This window comes from Phascolarctos cinereus, unplaced genomic scaffold (assembly GCF_003287225.1).
Source record: "Phascolarctos cinereus isolate Bilbo 61053 unplaced genomic scaffold, phaCin_HiC Scaffold_3;HRSCAF=262, whole genome shotgun sequence".
NCBI classification, from domain to species: domain Eukaryota; kingdom Metazoa; phylum Chordata; class Mammalia; order Diprotodontia; family Phascolarctidae; genus Phascolarctos; species Phascolarctos cinereus.
This window is the reverse complement of record NW_027555736.1, coordinates 109827736-109847575: the sequence shown is the minus strand read 5'-3', so window position 1 is coordinate 109847575 and position 19840 is coordinate 109827736. Positions and strand designations below refer to the sequence as shown.

Below are 19840 nucleotides of genomic sequence, written 5' to 3'. Positions count from 1 at the left end.
ATACACATACACAGATGCTGTGAAGATGGAGTAGGACTTTGTACTAAAACAACAGTTTGCATATAAAGCAGGGAAATCTACGGGGAAGATTAGTCTCTTGGCAGAGAGGACTTTCGCTATGGCTTGAGTGTGAAGGCCACTTGTGGAGAGAGCATTGGACTTAGAGTCTGAAGACCCGGGTTCATATCTCATCTTCCACTTACTGACCAGGTGACCTTGGGTAAGTCATATGATCTCCTTGAGACTGTGGCTTCTTAATCTGTCAAATGGGGAAAATAACACTCCCACTAACTACTTCCTAGGGTTGTTATAAGACTCAAATGAGATCGTGTAAGAAAATAATTTTGGTCGATAGAGCACCAACCCTGAAGTCAGAAGGACCTGAGTTCAAATCTGGCCTCAGACCAAACACTTAACACTTACTAGCTGTGTGACCTGGGCAAGTCACTTAACCCCAATTGTGAAAGAAAGAAAGAAAGAAAGAAAGAAAGAAAGAAAGAAAGAAAGAAAGAAAGAAAGAAAGAAAATAATTTTGCAAACCTTCAAGCCCAATAAACATTAGCTATCATCTTCGTCATCATCACTGAGTGCTTTGAGGATACCATTCCTTCTGTTCCCTTATCCCATTGTCCATTACCCCACCCCCACCCCAACAAGGTGGTAGAGACCCCAGTGGTCCCTGCAAAAACAGGGTTCTGCATTGAGATTTGGTCACCAAGCCCAAGTACTCTAGGGGGAAAGGCAAAAACCAAGAAGGGCTAGAAGGACAGAAGGGAGAAGTTAAAAGGCCAAGATGAGTGGAATGAATGAATGCTAGAGGAGAAAATGCTAATTTCACAAGATGGAATCTAGATAGCCAGGCTTAGATGGGCATAGAGAGGATAAGGATGCACCAGGCATGGCTTTCCTTTCCCTCTCTTCCCCCCTCCTTCTCTTTTATCCCCCCTTTCCTTCCCCTACCTCTTCCTCCCTCTCCCTCCTCCCCCTCCCTCTCCCTCCTCTCCCCTCCCTTTCCCCTTCCCTTCCCACATCTTCATTGGTTCGGGTAATGGGGCTGATTTGCATGTCAAGCAAAGCCTTGCTCCACACACAAAAGGAAAGAAAACCCCAGCCCTGGCAGCGTGGCAGTGTCAGCTCTCGCTGTTGTTCGACAGTGTAAAATTAAATTAATAAAGCCCCCAACACAGGAAAACATAACAGGAAATTAATGGCCTTTACTGTCGCTCTGATGCAGTCATTTGCAACCCTGCTTTACGCACCAAAGACTTCATAAATGCAAGCAGTTTCTCTAAACAAGCATACTTAGGGCGGCATGCTATGTAATTTTTCGCCTTGCCTACGTCCTTTGAGCTAACAAAGCCCCCTTCCTTCCAGGCTCAGGAGGGGTTTCTAACTGATCTCACCTCTAGCTCCTATTCTATCGGTGTCCATATTGGAAAAGAGAGGGCCACTGCCCCACAGGGGCCTGAGGAGGGAAGAGGGAAAAGACCTGGGGCCCATGAGGTCTCCCCATCTCCTTCCCTGTTGAGGGAAAGAGAACCAGCCTTCATTCCTTTTGCACCCGAGGAGGCAGTTAGGCCCAGCCTCTGTCTGCATGGCAGTAGCAGGACTCACTACTGTACTTGGGGAGAGAAAGTGATACAGCCAGGTGGACTCTATTACCATACTCAGAGCACTTTCCCCCCTGATTTGTGTATTCTCCTTCTCCCCCAACTGCAGGCTCCTTGGCCCCCATATCTCTTCTCCCCATACCTGTGTCCCTTCTCCTTCCCCACACCTAGGTGCTCCCATCTCCTTCTCTTCCTACCCCCATTCTCACATAATTACATGACTCATTGACCATTGGTGCATATAAATCAGCCTCTAGTCTTCCCTGCCCCCCCCCCAGGAAATGTCCATACCTGCTTTCTATTCTGTACCCCACACATAGCCTGGGGTCGCCTTTGCCCACTTGCCCTATCTCAAACTGCAGGAAGAAGCCAAGTAAGCAACATGCCCCTAGAGGTCTGGATCTTCTGTATTCCACAGAGTTGGGGTACAGGCAAGCCCACAAATATGAGTACAGCTAGCTGCATGCATGCATAGAATTCCCAAAGGAAAGGACCCTTGAGGAGTTATCCCCCTGTTGTCAAACAAGGATGCCCTTAAATCACCTCAAATAGTTGGAAGTCTCTGGCTTTTGACAGAGAAAAACAGGTAGGATACCATGAAAACCCTCTTCTAATCTCTGTTCAACTTTGTCTCTGTGTACAAAAGACCCATCTATATTCCTGTCATCAACCTGCAAAGGCCTCCTAGAGGCCAGCTCTGTAAAGGAACAAGAGATGCGTGGCTATGCAGTATGGTTTCTAGCCTCAGTGAGTCTGTGGTCTGGTCGCAGAGATGTGACACATGAAACAGAGAACAATTAAATGACAAACCCTCGTGCAAATACAATAGGCTCTCTGAGGAGGGGGAGGGCCAGCTGGGTCAGAGGAATGGAGAAAGGCTTCATTGAGGAGGCAAAGCTCCAGCTGGACGTGAAAGTTAGAAAGAAGAGACGCTCCAGCAGAGGGGAAGAGTGTGTGAGCAGCAGCAAGAAAGTGGAAGTGAGCCTGGCACGGGCAGGGGGACAGCAAGCAGGGGTGTGTTGGGGTGGGAATGAAATCTGAGATGCTTAAAGTTGCAAGGGAGAATTAAAGCCATCTCGTCCAAGCTCCCTCTCAATAACAGGGATTTCCTGTTATTCAGGCATCCAGCTTCTGCTTGAATAGTTCTTGGGACAGGGAACTCACTACCTATTATATCCTTTTTAGGACAGCTATAATTGTCAGAGTTTTTGCTAATATAGACTCTCTGTAACTTCTACCCCAAAATTCTAGTTCTTCCCCCGGAACTTACGTGGGACAAGGCCTCTCAAGACATTGTGCTAGGCAGCAGGAAAATGAAGATGAACTAAGGCATGCCCTAGAAACACTATTGTCTTCATTTTACAGAAAAGGAAACTGAGGTTCAGCAAGTGAAGCTCTGGAATTCAAACCCCATTATGACTCCAAGCACAATGTTCTTTATGCTCCACCATCTGTCTCTAATAGTAGGGGAGGTAAGGCGCATACGCAAATAGTTATGATAGGAATTAAAATGGGATCAATGAAATGGAGAGTTCGAAATAGGGTGTTAGGAGATATCTGAAGGTGGAGAGGTCTCTTCTACCTGGGCAAATCAAGGGAGGCTTCATCAAGGAGGTGGCTTCTGAGCTGGACCAATAAATAAGGAACGGATTTCAACAGGCAGAGATGCGAGTAGGTGAAAAAGTATATTCCAGTGGTAAGGATTTCCTGAACAAAGGCACAGAGAAAAAAAGAGGGCAGGGAGGAGATCAAGGAATAGTAAGTAATCTAGTCTGATGAGCCTATAAAGTTCATGAAGGAGAGTAAGGTTGTAAAAATAGGCTGAAACCAGTCTGTAGAGGGCCTTAGATGCCTGGCTAAGGAATTTGGACTTTCTATTTAATTCAACAGGCATTTCATTTCTTTTGGTAGGCTCTGGGGAGCCACTGAAGGTTTTTGAGGTGTGGAGTGACATCAGAAAGGGGCATAAGGAAGATTAATCTGCCAGCCTATGTAGGATGATTTGGAGTTACGGAGAGACTGGAGGCAGGAAGGACAATTAGGAAGCTGTTTTAATAGTCCGGGTGAGAGAGAGTGAGGGCTTAAACTGATGGCAGTGGGAAAGGAAAAGTGGAGACCAGTTCAAGAGATGAGGAAGAGACAGAATCAAAAGAATCTGGCAACTGATTAGATGGGGCAGGGGAGGGGCAAAGGAGAAGAAAGAGCCAAAGATGCCAAGGGTTCAAACCCAGGTGGTTGCCTAATCCTTCTTCCATGTGATGGAACTTCACCTATTTGAAGATGGATTTATTTACATAGCATGGCTCCATATGTTCATTCCAAAAGTATTTGTTGAGGATCCACTGGATACAGACACTGTGTGGAGCACAAAGTTGTGTCAGACGGGGTCCCTCCCCTCAGGGTGCACTCTATCCCAGCCTGGTTGCTCTCCAAAGGATGTGTTGTAGAGATTGTTTCTCTTCAATTGTGGTTGTTGTTCATTAGTTTCCAGTGTGTCTGACTCTTCATGGCCCCATTTGGGGTTTTCTTGTCAAAGATACTGGAGTGGTTTGCCATTTACTTCTCCAGCTCATTTTACAGATGAGGAAACTGAGGTAACAGGGTTAAGTGACTTGCCCAGGATCACACAGCTAGTAAGTGTCTGAGGCCAGATTTCAACTCACAAAGATGAGTCTTCTTGACTCCAGGCCTGGCACCCACAATGTGATACCTAGAACAAAATACCTATAGAAGATGTGGTCTGACAGGATAGATTCTGATGGGACTGAAACACTAGAATAATAGAATTTTTGAACTAGAAGAGACCATGTAATACAACTCTCTTCATTTTACAGACAAAATTCAGAGAAGGGACTTGGTCAAAGTCTCCTAGCTTGTGCCAGAGCTGAGATTTAGTTCACAATAAGCTTGTGGTCAACTAAGCCCTCAAGATCATTTTTTTTTGCATGAATTTTTGTCAAGCCAGGTTTTACCCCATCCTTTATTCATGCAGTTGATTTCTCAAACCTAAGTGTAGGCTTTTACTTCTATCCAAGTTGAATTTCTTCTTGTTAATTTTGGTCCAACATTTAGCTTATAGAAATTATTTTTAATCTTGACTCAGAATTGACAAGATTTCCTCCCATGTATTCAGCCACTTTAATAAAAATGTTGAATACAACAAGGACCAAGAACAGACTGCCTTGTTCTTCACCATGAGAAATCTCCCTCTAGTTTTAGTCTGATCCATAAGTGAACACTCTTTAGGTATGGTCATTCAACCACCTGAAATCCACTTAACTTCAAAGAGAAATGCATATTGACTTGGAAAATCTTAAATTAACATTATCTAAATTACATCGTATTTTATGTATTTGTAAACACTTTCCAATTATATTTTAATCTGGTGGCAGGGAGGTACACCAGTTTGATATAGTCTACATTTCTCCTCTTCCAGAAGATATGAATGGCTTTGTCAAATGACTGTCTGAAATAAAGATACATTCTGCCTATAGCTTTCCCAGTCTAAACTTGTCAAAAATGGGATGAGATTAGTTTAATATTCTTTTTTGTTAGTGATTCCATGCTGGCTCCTAATGATCACCACATTCTTTTCTAAATGTTTACAAACCATGTGTTTGACAATCCGTCCTGGAATTTTGCTACAGATCAATCTCATATTTATCAGTCTATACTTTCTGGAACTCAGGCATTTCTTCACCTCTGGTCCTGAGGTGCCTCCCTCATTCTAATCCAAGATGCCTTAAAAATGACAGTAGTCTCACAGTCACATTTGCATTGCTTTTAGTACAACTGTACATAATTCATCTGGGCCTAGAGATTTGAATAGATGCAACTCCATCTATCATGGACTGCAACTCCCTTCTTATAATATTTATTCCACTTTTTCCAGGTTGAAGCTCAATCTTGGTAAAGAACACAGAACCTGTAATGATGCAATTCTGGAGAAGCATTCTGTAGAGTGAATGTAGGAGAATGGGTTGGGCTGGTAACCTGAGCTTGCCTGATCATTAAACCCAGGGTTCCTTAGGCATATATATTCTGCTAGTGACCTGACAGCTAGAGCCCGCCCTCAATTCTGCAGATAGAGAAACCGAGGTAGAAGATGTGGAAACAGAAAGAGACAGGAAGTATTTGGTTGGAATCACAATGCATCAGTATGGCTAGGATGGTGGTGCCCTCCACTGAGACTCTGATATTTCATCTAAGTGTTTCCTTTGTCTCTATAATATTCTTGGCCCAAATGAAGCTTCTCTGCATATATGCCATATCCTTCCCAGAAGACTGTAAGTTTCTTGAGGGCAGAGACTATTATTTTTCATCCTTAAATGCTCAGACCACCCCTACTCCCACCCTGCAAAGTACTTTGTATGTAGTAGGTGATTAATAACTGTTTGTTCAATTGACCTGCTAGGTCTGCACAGCTAGGGGCAGCTAGGTGGTGCAGTGGAGAGAGTCCTGGGCCTGGAGTCAGGAAGATCTGAGTTCAAATCAGGCCTCAGATACCTACTAGCTGTGTGACCCTGGGCAAGTCACTTAACCCTATTTGCCTCAGTTTCCTCATCTGTCAAATGAATGTCTGCAGAAGGAAATGGCAAACCACTCCAGTATCTTTGCCAAGAAAACCCCAAATGGGGTCATGAAGAGTTGGACATAACTAATCAACAAAACAACAACAATGAAGGTCTGTACAGAGCAGCCTGAGAAGAGGAATCTTTGGGGATAGATAGGAACCACTCCATGCCCAAGTATGTTAATACAGACTTAAGATTAGAAGGGATGATCTCTGAGTCCAGATACACAACAAAATATTATGGGGGAAATGCTGAATTTATAATCATAAGACCCAGATTAAAATTCCAGCTCTGCCACATACCCCCTTCATGACTTTAGGTAAGTCATATTCCCCCCTCTAGGCCACCCTCATCTTTAGAATGGTGACATAGGTAAGGCAGTAGTTTTTCATATTCCACAAAATCCATCAGATGAAGGAAGCTCATTACATTGCTCTTCTCCACTCCCTTCCCCCCAACCCTTAAATTACCTTCTACTTATTTTGTGCATATTTTGCATGTATTTACATGGGTTCACACCCCCAATAGAATAGAAGTACATTTTAGGCAAGGGCTGTTTCCCCTTTGACTTTGTATCTCCAGTACCTAACACAGTGCCTGACACATAGTATGCACTTAATACAAAAGGGCCCTTTCCCACTCTTAAGCTACGATTCTATGACCTGGGATCTCACATCATAAAAGAAGATTAGAAGCAGGTTCTGGATGGAATCGAGCACCCCAACTGATCTGGTAATGTTATCAAGTTGAACCTGTGGGGCCTGAACAGCTTGGTTGTTGAGTCGTGTCCAATTCTGCATGACCTTGTTTGGGATTTTCTTGGCCAAGATACTAGAGTGGTTTGCCATTTCCTTCTCCAGCTCATTTGACAGATGAGGAAACTGAGGCAAATAGGTTTTAAGTGACTTGCCCAGGGTCACACAGCTAGTAAGGGTCCGAGGCCAGTATTTCAAGCCCACTTCTCTATCCACTGTACCACCTGAAAACAGAGGTGATGCGAATAATCAGAACAGAAGTGCCCTGAAAGCAGGGTCAGCCAATCCAATCTATGATAAGGCTCTAATTACCTTAGCATGAGGACTCTGTAAGCTTGCCATTTTTATGCTTTCTCATTTTATTTTCTTTCCCCTTAATTTTCTATTAAATTCCCACTTGAAAAAGTCCAACCTTCTCTCTGCTGAATCCCAGCTCTGCTACTCAATACCTGTGTGACCTAGTATTTCATTTCTCTGGGTCTCAGTTTCTTAATTTGTAAAATGAAAGGGTTGGACTAAATGACCCCTTAGATCTCTTCCAGTCCTCAATTCTATAATATTATGATACTATGAACAAGCTGTATAAGTCAGGCTAGGAAGGGGAAAGAATTGGGGTATCAGAGCCAACCCTGTTGATTCCCAGTTCTTACCTGCTTTTTTTTCATATTTTATACAGAACCATTAAAAAATCTGACTGCTTCAGAGAGCTCCCTGTGTAGCCACATTGGTTCTTTGGTACGACTTCCCTTTTAATGCTTTTAACACTTTTATTGGGATGGCTCATAATTGTATCATCGAATTTCTTCTTTGAACACTTCCCATGCCTCTAGAGCCATCTTACTTAACATTTCTCTGAACTCCCCTAAAGCGTCAGATACGTGGCCCATGGTGACCAGCACTGTTTTCATTGTCTATTATAAACTCTAAGGTTACATGCTATTTTTCTCTCAGCACCCTTCCTCCTTCATCAATTCATTTCTCCTTGTTTTGTTGAATTGTAGTTCCCCTCATCACTTCCTTCTACCTTCTAAGGGATGAAATCATCAGAAAGGCAAGCTTGGAATTTTTCAGAAACTTCGCTTTTAGCAAAAAGCTGAACCTTAACCAAATCTCTCCCATTTTACATGTCAGAAAGTTGCGGGTAAGTGCCTTGCTGAAGTTCCCATAGCTGAGTTAGTGAAATTGACTAATTCTGCCATAATTAGAACTTAAGTCTCCTAACTACATCTGAATGTAATATTCCACCCCTCCCAGGCCATCTTCCTCCAGATTCATCTTTTTGGTTTTTTTGTCTTTTTGCTAGGCAATGGGGTTAAGTGACTTGCCCAGAGTCACACAGCTAGTAAATGTCAAGTGTCTGCTGGTGAATTTGAACTCAGGTCCTCCTGACTCCAGGGCCGGTGCTCTATCCACGGTGCCACCTAGCTGCCCCCCTCCAGATTCATCTTGTCCTATTTCACCTCCCTTGTCAGGTACCTGGCTTTAGCAGGGTTGGTGCCTCTAACCCTTTTGCCCTTTCCCTCCCTATTCTGACTGAGATGTGGATTCATAGGATCGTAAGACATTTTGCCAGTGATGGAGGCTGAGATTCTAGATTAGGCAACAGAATAGAACCTGATGTTACATAGAAATATGGTATTTGGAGCCAGATTTCCAGGATGTTTCTAGTCCCTTCCTCATGAACACACTCTTGGAGCTACTGGGTTCCCCTGCTAGTATATCCGGACCATAGGTTGACAGGCATAGGGTTGTTTGCTGCTGACTGGCTTGCAGGAAGACGAGGAAGCAGGCATTTGACTGTATCTAGCGCACCTCCCAGCAATTTCAGTAGAAGGCTATAGGGAAGGGGAGAGAAATGTCGTTTTCCTGACACAAGCACAGGCTGATTGAGGTGTTGAAGGCAGCATTTCCTCTGGTCCCCAATTTTTTTTATTCCCTTCTCATACCATCCCAGCAATACACCTCTGCCATCATCATCCAGTAATCCTTGTGTTGCTTCATTTTTCCTCCCCTCTTCATTATAATTTTGCTCTTACATTAGATGTAGAAGGCTCCGCCCTCCAAACCTGGCCCCCAGCTCTGCTGGATGAGAAGGTGGGGTGGCAGCTCAACTCTAGCTACCCAGCCCCCGTGAGAGCTAGGCGCTGAGCCTGGGCTGGGGGGTGGGGGGCTAGGCAGCCCTGAATGACAAGCAGGAATATTGATCGCATTCTGAACTCGGCCCAGCCGATAGAAGGTAATTAATGACTCCATTTGCCTCAGGACTGAGGAGAACAATTGAGTTTGAAACTACAACAACTGGCAGTTGGGGAGGGCTGGGGATATCCAAGGAGGATGTCTAACGGGGGGCGCCGCATAAGGAGTAAGGGGCCATGGCAGAAATAGAAAGGTGAGAATGAGGCTCTGAGGAGAAGCCAGAGCAAGCCTGAGAAACAGACTGCCCTGCCTCAGCACTCTTTCGCTCCCTCCCCCTGGTACCAAGGGCTTCACAGGCTCCCTGACCCTTTCCGACACCTCCCCCACCCTCCAGCCAAAGCCCATCTCTAACAAGCCCAGTTTCCCTTAGCCCTTGGGACCCATCTTCGAGGAAGTAGCCAAATCCTTTAGTGGGGATGAGAGAGAGGGCAGTTCCTTTATTTTTAGCATGTCTCCTCTTCAGGTGAGTTTCCATCCTGTGGATGCATAAGCTTTCTTTTTATTATTTTTTCCCTAAAACTACCTGTTTCAACCTCCCACAAGTGTCCCTAGTGCATATATGCTGGGGCTCAGTGAACATACTCATTTTCATCCTATCTTGACCCTCCCCCCCCAACAAGATCATAGCATCGTAGATTTATTTTTAGAAGAAACTTTACAGATCCAGTCCAAACCCTTTATTTTGAGGTTTAGTAACATGCTGACAGTCATATAGATAGGAAGTAACACAGACAAGGCTCTTTCAGCCTTACCAGACTTCCTCTCCTTGCAGATACGGGCTCCCACCTCTGATTTTTACCATCAGGGTAAATTTGAACTTAATCTTCCTGGGCCTCAGTTTCTTCATCTGTAAAATGAGAGGGTTGGCTAGATAGCTCTTGAGGTCCCTTTGAGCTCTATATCTGTAACTCCATAAACTATTCCAAGTGGAAACATAATCTAAGCCGATTCCCTTAGATGAGAGGAGCTGAGTGTTTGCTGGTTTGTTTTCTGCTCCCTTTCTAATGATGCCGCCTACTGTGGGTGCATTTGTGTGGCTTAGGATATGGGGACCTGTGTCTCCTTGCCCCTGTCCTGAGCCATCCCTGAGAGCTCCTTAGGAGGAGCCCACAGCACTTTGAGTTCAAGAAAGGGAACTGTGGCTTTGGACCAAGGAGGTGGGAGACAGCTTAGAGCCGGGCACAGGACAAGGGTTTCTTCTCTCTGACTGATTACCTTGTCCAAGGGACAAACCAGAGACAAAATGACATCTTCAGCCTTATCGTGACCTTCTGGCCATTACACCATCATAGTCCATCTCCCTTGTGAGCCTCCACACGGAGCCTTGACCCTATGGTCTGAGAAGCAAAATGGTGTACAGAAAACACTGAATTTGAAGGCACAGAACCCAGATTCAAATCCAGGTTCTGCTACTGTGTGACTTTAGGCAAGTGACTGTACCTCTGGGCCTCAGTTTCCTCATCTGAAAAATGAGAAGAGTGGACTAGGTGATGTATCCAGTCCTAGAACATATGATTCCATGGTTGGTGTCAGTTTTCTAACTCGATAATCACTTTGCTAGGATTTCCCCTCTGCCCCTCACCTCTGACCTTCCTTTCTTTCTGACCTATTCATATTTCTCCCTGCCTTGAATCCAACTATAACATTTATTGATGACTAATAAACCACTAGGCTTACACACATGCTAAAAAGATATAAGAATATATGTGCTAAGTGGATTTGCCAGATCACTCCCGGTCTCATTTGGTACTGATCTCTGGAAGGGAGCAGCAGCATACATGGTTGTTCTAGAAAAACCATCTCTTCTGTAACCACAGTCCAGATCTGAGGGGTCCCAACACTTAGGGTGAGTGCTTTTTATACTTGGGAAAACAAAGGGAAAACAAAAAAACTTGAAGCCTTTTAAAGCTAATCTATTAGTTTTCATTCTAATCCTCCCTGCCTCCAAACTTGGGCATCACTGGAAGAAATTACAAAACCAAGTTGATTTCACCTATTAATTTATGGTACATAATCCCATCTGGACCCTCACTGTTGCTTGACAGTCCTTCCACCTTTCTCTTTCTGATTTCCTATCTCATTTCCCATATTAATTATTCAAACCTTTTCTTCTCTCCAACTGAATCTCCATTTCCTATTTATACTTATAGTAGATGATTTAGCCTCCTACTTCACCGAGAAAGTTGAAGTCATATGATGGAAATTCCTTCAGTTACTCTCTCTAGTCAAGTGTTGGCATCATCTCCACTCTTTCTTCCTTCCCTCCCAGTACTGAAGAAGAGATATTCCTACTCCTCTATGAGCTAAGGTCAATCTCTCATCAGCACCTTGGCTACCTCTTGCCCTGTGCAGCATCTTGTTCCATCAGTTATCACTCTCACCTACACCATGCTTCTTCACTATCTGCTTCTCCAGTGCCTCCTTCCTAACTAACAAGAATACTCACATCTTCCAAATCCTAAAAAAGACTTCTTTTCATCCTCCTATCCCTCTCCTCCCCTTTAACTGCCAAACTTCTTTAAAAAGTCTATAGCTTATGTCTACCTAGAATCATTTACCATTCATTCTCTCCTCAACCCTCTCGAACTAGCTCTTGACCCCACCATGCTATTGAAAACTGCCTTCTCAAAGGTAATCATTGGCCTCGTAAGTATCAGATCCAGTGGACTTTATCTCCAATCTCCTTCACCTTTTCTAAAGCATCTCACACTGTCTAAAACCCTCTTACCTCCTAACTGTCCTACCATCTCTCTAATTGTTCCTTATCATCTTTCTTCACCGTATTCTCATCCTCTTCCCAGCTCCTTCAGGTAGATGTTTTGAATTTCAAGGTTCTGCCCTTGGACTTCTCTCTCTACACTCCCTTCCATAGCAATATCATTCACTCTCATGACTTGAACTCTCAATTCAGTGCACCTATATGTCCAAACTTGACCTCCCTTCTGAGCTCCAGATCTGAATCTCCAACTGCTTACAGGTCATCTCTACCCAACAGCATCTCAAACTCAGCCTCTCTAAAACTGAGTTTATTACCTTTCCCCTAAGCCTGTTCAGTTCCTTCAGACTTTATTATTTCCGTCAGTTAAGTGAGGCAAATAGGTGTGGATGGAGCCCTGACTTGGAATCAAGAGACCTGAGTTTGAATTCAGCCTCACATTCAGTAGCTGTGTGACCCAGGGCAAGTCACTTAGTCTCTGTTTGCCTCAGTTTCCTTATCTGTAAAATGGAGATAACAGCCCCTAACCTCTCAAGGTTACCGTGAGGACTAGATGAGATATATGTACAGTGCTTAGCACAGTGCCCCACACGTATATAAATACTTGAACACTTCTGCTTTCTTTCCCCCATCAGTAGAACTACCATTAAACAGTCATCTAAATTTAAAACGTTGGTTATTTTTGACTCTTCCCTTCCCCTTACCTTTCCTTATGCAACTGGTTGCCAAGTCCTATTGATCTACCTCAGAACTATCTCTTGCATTGTGTTTCTTCTCATTTATTCCTGACATGTAAAAAGTCTTTATGTCTCCACTCCCTCCTTCCTCCAATTTATTTTTCTTACTGCTACCAGGTGAATCTTATGCATAGAACTGTCATGTCACTTCTCTGCTCAAAAATCCACAGTGGCTCCCTATTGTTTATTGAGTAAAGTTTCGACTCTTTTGTCTTCCATTCAAGGCTCTACCTGCCTCCTCTAAAGTTCAATGTAAATGCCACCTTCTTTCCTGATCTCTCACCGTAACATGTGTGGGGATGAGAGGAGGGAATAATGCTTTGTCTCTCTGTAATACATTTATCAAGTTTTATTTTGCATTGTCACATCTGTAAACTCCAGGAGGGAAGGGATCATGTCTTACTTAATTTGTATCTCCCTTTTATGTGATACAGAGCAGTACCACAATACCCACAGTAGGTGCTTATTACATGTTTATTGAATTGAATGGAGACAGAGACTGGCAATTCTGCCTACCCTGGCTTTTCAGTGTTGTTTTTTATGTGGATCAGACCCCCGTAGTTTAGTCACTTGATTTCCTGGTCTTTCTGTTATTCTCCCACCAGTCACAGGACACTTCACTTTGATGTGATGCTTTCTCTGCCAGCATCATGATACCTTTTAAGATTAGAAGTAGCTGGCCCACACTTGGGGATGGAACTGAGACACTCTCCCCTGTGCCATGTTTTGGCCTCTTTCTGGCAACCGTGTGCCCATTAAGGGATCATTTTAAAGTTGGTTATCAATACCGTGACATTGGCATCCTTGGGTGTGGCACCTTGGCTGGTTGCCCTGACCCCTATCCTTTGGGCAAGAGAAGACCAGGTGCCCAAGGTTGAGTCATTCAGAAAGGATATATTATTTAGCCATTGAATGGAGTCTTTCAATGTATCACATATACACACACACATACATACATACATATATACATACATACATACATACATACACACATACATAGACTACCTCAGTCCCCTAAGGTCCTTGCTATTCTGTGACCTCCAGGTCTGTATTACCTTACTGGAGAGAACACCTAATACCAAAGTCCTCTTGTTCCTTTAGTAATAGAACTATACCAGCACGACTTTTCCCATAAATAAGCAGGCTGACCCTCTGCTCTCTGGTGACTAGGGCCTTGCTGCGTAGAGTTCTGGTGCCTGACTACGTGGGACTTTGCATGAAATCAAGTGGGCCAGAAGTTAGGTCACTCTAGGTTTTCTGGGATGTATCTCTGTCCTTGAATTGTTGCCCAATTCTTAAAAAGGCAGATTAAGTTCTTTGGGGAAGAGCCTGAGGGGAACTTTGATGCCAACCCCTGGGGCAGAAAAGAAAAAAGAGCCAGAGGGTGAACAGTTCATGGATATTTGGAAAGCAGAAAAGAGGGAACACAGAGAACTGAACTGTAGACTCTTCTTCTCCTATTGAGCTGGACCCTTGGGAGTCCTCTGGGTACTAGCCTAAATCCAAGGCCTCCTGGGCCAGCACTGCTTACCGACCTCCTCAGCAAAAGGAGGAGAGTTAAAAGGTTTGGTGGGATCTCTTCACTGAATCTAATGGTGTTCTCTCTCTCTCTCTCTCTCTCTCTCTTCTCTCTCTCTCTCTCTCTCTCTCTCTGTTCCTCCCTCCCTTCTCTCTTTCTCCCTCTCTTCCTTCCTGACCTTTTCTCCTCTCTTTCGCTCTAGCTCATACTCCTTCCTTTATTGAAGCCCATCCCAGGCCTGCTTTCTTCACATCTCCCTCCTCCCTCCCAGCTTCTTCCACCACAACTCCACTTCTACCTTTCTGGCAGCCTTTTCATTCCTTCCATTTCTCTGGCCCAGCAACTGCCTCTCTGGCCACCTCTCATCCTCACTTTCCCCACAGCACCATAGGATGCTGCTTTCCATGTCTGGAAAGCTCCACCGTTGAGCCCTCCTGAAGCACACACAACAGGCCTGGCTTGGCTGGGCCAATAACCCCTCCCCCAAAATGGCCTGTATTGATCTAGTCCCACTCTTTTTCTCTCCTTTCTTTCCTTTCCTGTTCTTTTTGTTCCATTAAATTCTCCTTCTGTCTCCTTTCACTCCTTCCTCCCCCTCTTCAATTCATCCTTCCTCCTCCTCTCTTTCTTCTCTTATTCCTCTTCCTCTTCCCTTCCTCATCCTCCTCCTGTTTCCCTTTCTCCTCTTTGCAGTTAGATTCTGCCGCTGTTTTTCCTCCTCCTCCCCCCACCCCCCACCTTTGCTGGCTCTGTAACCCGTCTCATCACCAGGGCCTGAGTTTACAAAAAAAAATAAATAAATAAAAAGGTCAGTGTGTGGAGGGAGCAGCAATAACCCCTAAAACAGTACTATCAGTGGAACATGATTGATCAATTGAATTCCATAGCGGCTGAAAAATGTGGGATTAAGTAGTGTATTATACGCACAATGAGTTGAGGCATGATGTTCATTTCAAGTTCATTTCGCCGGCCTCTGCCACCAGATCAGGCAATCAATAGGGGCAGCAGATATCATATATCACCTCTCTGCGGGCTGGGGAGAGAGCACCATAATCTCTCGCAAATTTAGAGTGACAGATTTGTCAAGATCTGAAGGGCCCCTGAATAAATGAAGGAAGAGAGACTCCTCCAGCCAGTGACCTGAGGACAAAGCTGCAGTTCAACCCTTACACAAGCACACACACACAGACACAGAATGCTACAGCTGTACATATGCCCCCACATACATGCATGCACTCATATGCACACACAGAGGCATGCATGGCTATATGCACCCACTCCAAGGCTTGCACATGCCCAATTCCCTGGAAATCCCTTCACAGCACTTCAGCAGCCCCACACACAGACACACAGAGACATTACTTCAGCCCTGCCAGCACAGCCTGGAGCAACTCGATGTGGCTTTTCTGGGAGGTGCACTCAGAGGCAGGAGGACTCCATGAAAGGTGGGGGATTCAGTGAGACATGCAAAGGGACACCCAGATTCAGATACCAGTGATGCCCCCATCCCATAAGGGCTCACCTCCCTCTCTCACTCTTTCCCCGCCCCCTCGCCCCGTGTCTGTGTCTCTGTCTCTGTGTCTCTCTGTATCTCTCTCATTCACACACAAACACATACACATATACACATTTACCACAGCGTCTTCACAAATAGACATACAGATGCACTCCACCCAGGCCATTTACACACACTGAAATGCACTTACCCCGTTGCCTATGGGCACATACTGTATGCATACAATGATATACAAACATCCATATGTAAACATACACAAATACGATACAAATAGAAAAAATGAGGATACTATGCCACCAGGAAAAGCCATGAGTTGGGGAGCCAATATTCCCAGCTCAGTACCTAACTCACTCTGCGACGTTGACATAACCTCTCTGGGTCAATTTTATGGTTCTAAGGCTCTGAGGCTCAAGAGAGGCAAACTGTCAAGACTTTTGAGGGTGGGCAGGCGTGTCCCAGAGCCACCTTTCACATCTCTTTCACACACTTATTCTTGTGCTGTACGTGGATATATCTGTGTTTTTCTCCCACAAACCTATACACACACCTATCCTCTTCCCCATATATGTGTATACACATGCCATAGACTCTCCCTCTGCCCCTTTCATTTCTCTCCTCTCTTTCCTTCTCACTTGATGTCTCTCCCCTACTCTTTATTCTCTTGTTTCTTTCTTTCTTTCCTGCCTTCCTTCCTTCCTTTCTTAATCTTTTTCTTCCTTCCTTCTTTCCTTTCTTCCTTTCTTTCTTTCTTTTTCCTTCTTTCTTTCTTCCTCCCTCCCTTCCTTTTTTTCTTTCTTACTCCCATTCTCTCTTTCTCTCTCCTTCTCTCTCTGCCCCCCCTCCCCTTCTCCCCAGCCCCCCTTCTCTCTCTCTTTCTCTCACACACAATGGCTGCAGGTTGAGGTTAATCAATATGTAATATTTTCTATGGTCTCACGAATGATACTGTACCGCGTTACTGTATATAATGCAATATTGATTATATCATATCATATAATCACCTATAAACTGATATATATAACATCCCTGTGCTTTTGGCGTGGCCCTGGCTGTGGGCCCAGTCCTAGTCCCAGGGCTCTGCCAGAGGAGTTGAGTGTAGCAAAGTCAAAGACCCCCAGGGTTGGGGCTGGGGTTGGGACTCGACAGGAGAAATACAGGATAAGGAATCCAAAGGAAGAATCAGAGCAGGGCTACCCTTAGTAGGGTTTTTTTTTTTGCAGACCTGACTTGAGCTCCCCTGACTGGGAAGGAGATAACTGGAGAGCCAAGCACCCATCTGTTTCCCAAAATGGGACCTGAGGTCCCATTGAAGAAAGGCCTAAGCTACAGCACAGCCTGGCAGCTGGGGAGCACCAGGCTGTGGGATGGGCTTTGACCATAGAGAAGAGGGTTGCTGACAATAGAAGTCTCTGTTTCTAGTTTCCACCTCTCCCCACTGCAACCCCTGCTTACAGGTTACCTGCCCTCCTTGGCCCCCACCCCAACTCCCTAAGCCTTTGCTCTCAGAACTCCTCCTCCCTTCCTGGTGGAGTTAATTGTTTTACTCAGTTACCATGTTACATTCAGCCACAGAGAGTTGGTGATTTTCTACCCTTGGGAATCGGTGGAATTGAGACTCATCTCTGAGCCAACCTTGATTCTCCACAGGCTTCGTGTTGTGGGCCTGAGTTGTAAATCCAGCTTCTCCCTTGAAAAAGGCCTAGCCTCTGGGAATAGAGCTCATTCCTGGGAAGCTTCTTTGGTCTGTTCTCAGCATCCTTCCCTGATTCCCAAGCTTTCACCAGTTTTATTTCCTCTTTCCATCCTAGTCTTTCCAAAGACAAATCCCTTAAGCACTGCCTCTATCCTCATGGTCCTTGGTTCTGTCATTCCTGGCTCCTCTCCATCACAGAAGCTGAGAACTGGCCAGGGTCAAGGGATGGCAGCAATATGGCCCGAGTCCTGGGGCAAACCTGAGCATCCCCTTTGCCCACACATTTCCCCCTCTGGCTTCTTAGTCTAGCACTGATGCCCCTGTACTGTATATCCTCCAGATGTGTCTGAGGGCTCTGTCCCGAATGGAGACTCCCAGAGTGGTGTGGACAGTTTGCGGAAGCACTTGAGAGCGGATACCTTCACTCAGCAACAGCTGGAAGCTTTAGATCGGGTCTTTGAGCGTCCTTCCTATCCCGATGTTTTCCAGACATCAGAGCACATCAAATCGGAGCAGGTGAGGGGCATCCTAGCACCCAGGGCTTCAAGGGTGAAAGTCCTAAACTTAACCATACCAGCCTTCCCAGAATAGAGACACAAGACACACATGGGCATGCCCCATGTGACATGTATTGGTGTACAGCCTTGCGTGTTTGGCATGTGCATACACTCTGGCAGGAAGGAACTCACTATTCTATGGTACCCTAGGTCACATCTCCTACCCCTGACTTTGACTTCATCTCTCCCTGGAGTCCTTCAGGAAACCTGTTCAGGCCTCTAAACCCTTCTACAGTGTGGAGGGCTTTAGCACTTGGAAAGATAACTCACCTTGAGTTTCTTCAGCATCCAAGCTATCTGTCACCTGCTCCACAGCCTAGACTTCCCAAGGTGACCCCAAGGCCAGCCTGAGCTGGAAGCCAGGAAACCTTCAGCTGTTCCCATCATATCAGAGGGCCAGACTGGGGGCTGCTTCCCCCCCAGCAGCATAGGGCATGCTTCTGAGGCAGGACAGGCACAAAAAACAGCCAGAGCTCCACAAACGTGCCTATGACCTAGGCGTTCAGCAGGGATTACATACACAGAATGCAAAATGCACCCACATAGCATCCAGTGTGCAGAATGCATAGATCATGCCCACATACACACAGACAAATAGCACATTGAGAACACATGCCACACACAGTACAGCCTGGCATAGGCCCAGATGCTCTGGACAGCACAGCTCAGCTTTGCTCTGAGGTCCCTTCAGCTCCCAGCTAGCTACTTGCCTTCCTCCCAGCCTGTCCTTTTATCCCATAAGCTGTTTGTCTTCATAAAACAAAAATCAAAAGTCTTTTTAAGGTGCCCCGAGCCATAAACCAACAAAGGAGTCTCAGGCTGCTCTGGGCCGGCTCCGTGAGCTCGCCCTGTCCCCGGCTGTATTACAATGAATAACCTTTATTTACTTTCATTACACTATTAAACACTAGCACAGTCATTTTTCCCCCTGAAACTCGGAGCAGGGCCCATAAAGCAAATCCAAAGCCTAATTGAGTTCATTTTAATTTCTCTCCGATCACAGCGAATTACTCTGGTGATAAATCAGGGGGCAGCTTCACCCCCAGTAGAAGGCCTAATTTGCAGCTAATTACAAAACTGATTTCTACAGGAAGATCAATACGAGAAGGAATTGGAAATGACGAGGCAATCCCGTCCAGCCAGGGAGGGGAAGGGGTCCACTGGGGGGGCCAGGAAGCGGAAGGGAAAAAAACAGACCCGAAAGAGCAGAAAATCAGTTTTAATTTAACGTAATATTAATCAGACCAACTTTTCCTGCTTTGTGCAGGCTCCCCCTTTGCCCAGCTCTGGGGTCTGGCTTGGCGGCTGCCGCAATAAAAAGGCAATTAGCCGCGTGTTTCGGGCAGGACACCCTTTCAGAGTCAATGACTGGCCCCCTCCCACCCTTCTGTTAGCCATGTGGACTCTCCCCCTCCCCAATTTCATACCCCAGTGCACAAGCAGAGAACAAGGGGGCCCGCTGAGCCCTCTTTGTTTGTTTTTAAAGAAGGGGAGCCCATACCCACTCAGAAAGTCAAGCTTTGCCAGGCAGGCAGACAGGCCTCAGGAACCTCCTTCCTCACCCCCAATATCCAGCACAGCCGGTACCTTTCCTCTTTCCTCCCTGATGCTCCCCACCCTTCCCCTCACCCTCTGAGTTGGGGAGGGGTGGAGGATGACCCAGGCCTTCCCACTCCTGCTCTTGTACAGCCCTTGGAAACTCAAAGTTGCCCCTGCCACCCCCACTCCCACTACCCCAGCAATAACTCAGTCTCTGCACATCCCTCTCCCTTGGGAAGCAGTCTTCCCCCCTCCCCCACAGTAGGGACACTTCATCTTCCTCTGAGACCTTCCCCTTTCCAGGCCTCCTCCTTCTTCCCCATCTGGGAGGACTCCCCTGTTCCTCCTCCCCATCTGCACCAGAATGGTCCCTTTCTCTTTCTCTCTCTCTTTCTCTCAGCACATCAATAGAGAGCTGTCGCTTTTCT

At 45.6% G+C, this 19840-nt stretch overlaps 1 protein-coding gene across 1 annotated transcript in view; it reads left to right on the top strand.

The window, feature by feature from the left end:
* The window catches only part of PAX2 (paired box 2), a 102889-nt gene that overhangs the window by 59553 nt on the left and 23496 nt on the right, over positions 1 to 19840 (top strand). Inside the window, exon 8 of the mRNA XM_078151618.1 lies at positions 17657 to 17832. Within this exon, the coding sequence (XP_078007744.1) occupies positions 17657 to 17832 (176 nt within the window). The remainder of the gene's footprint in view (positions 1 to 17656; positions 17833 to 19840) is intronic.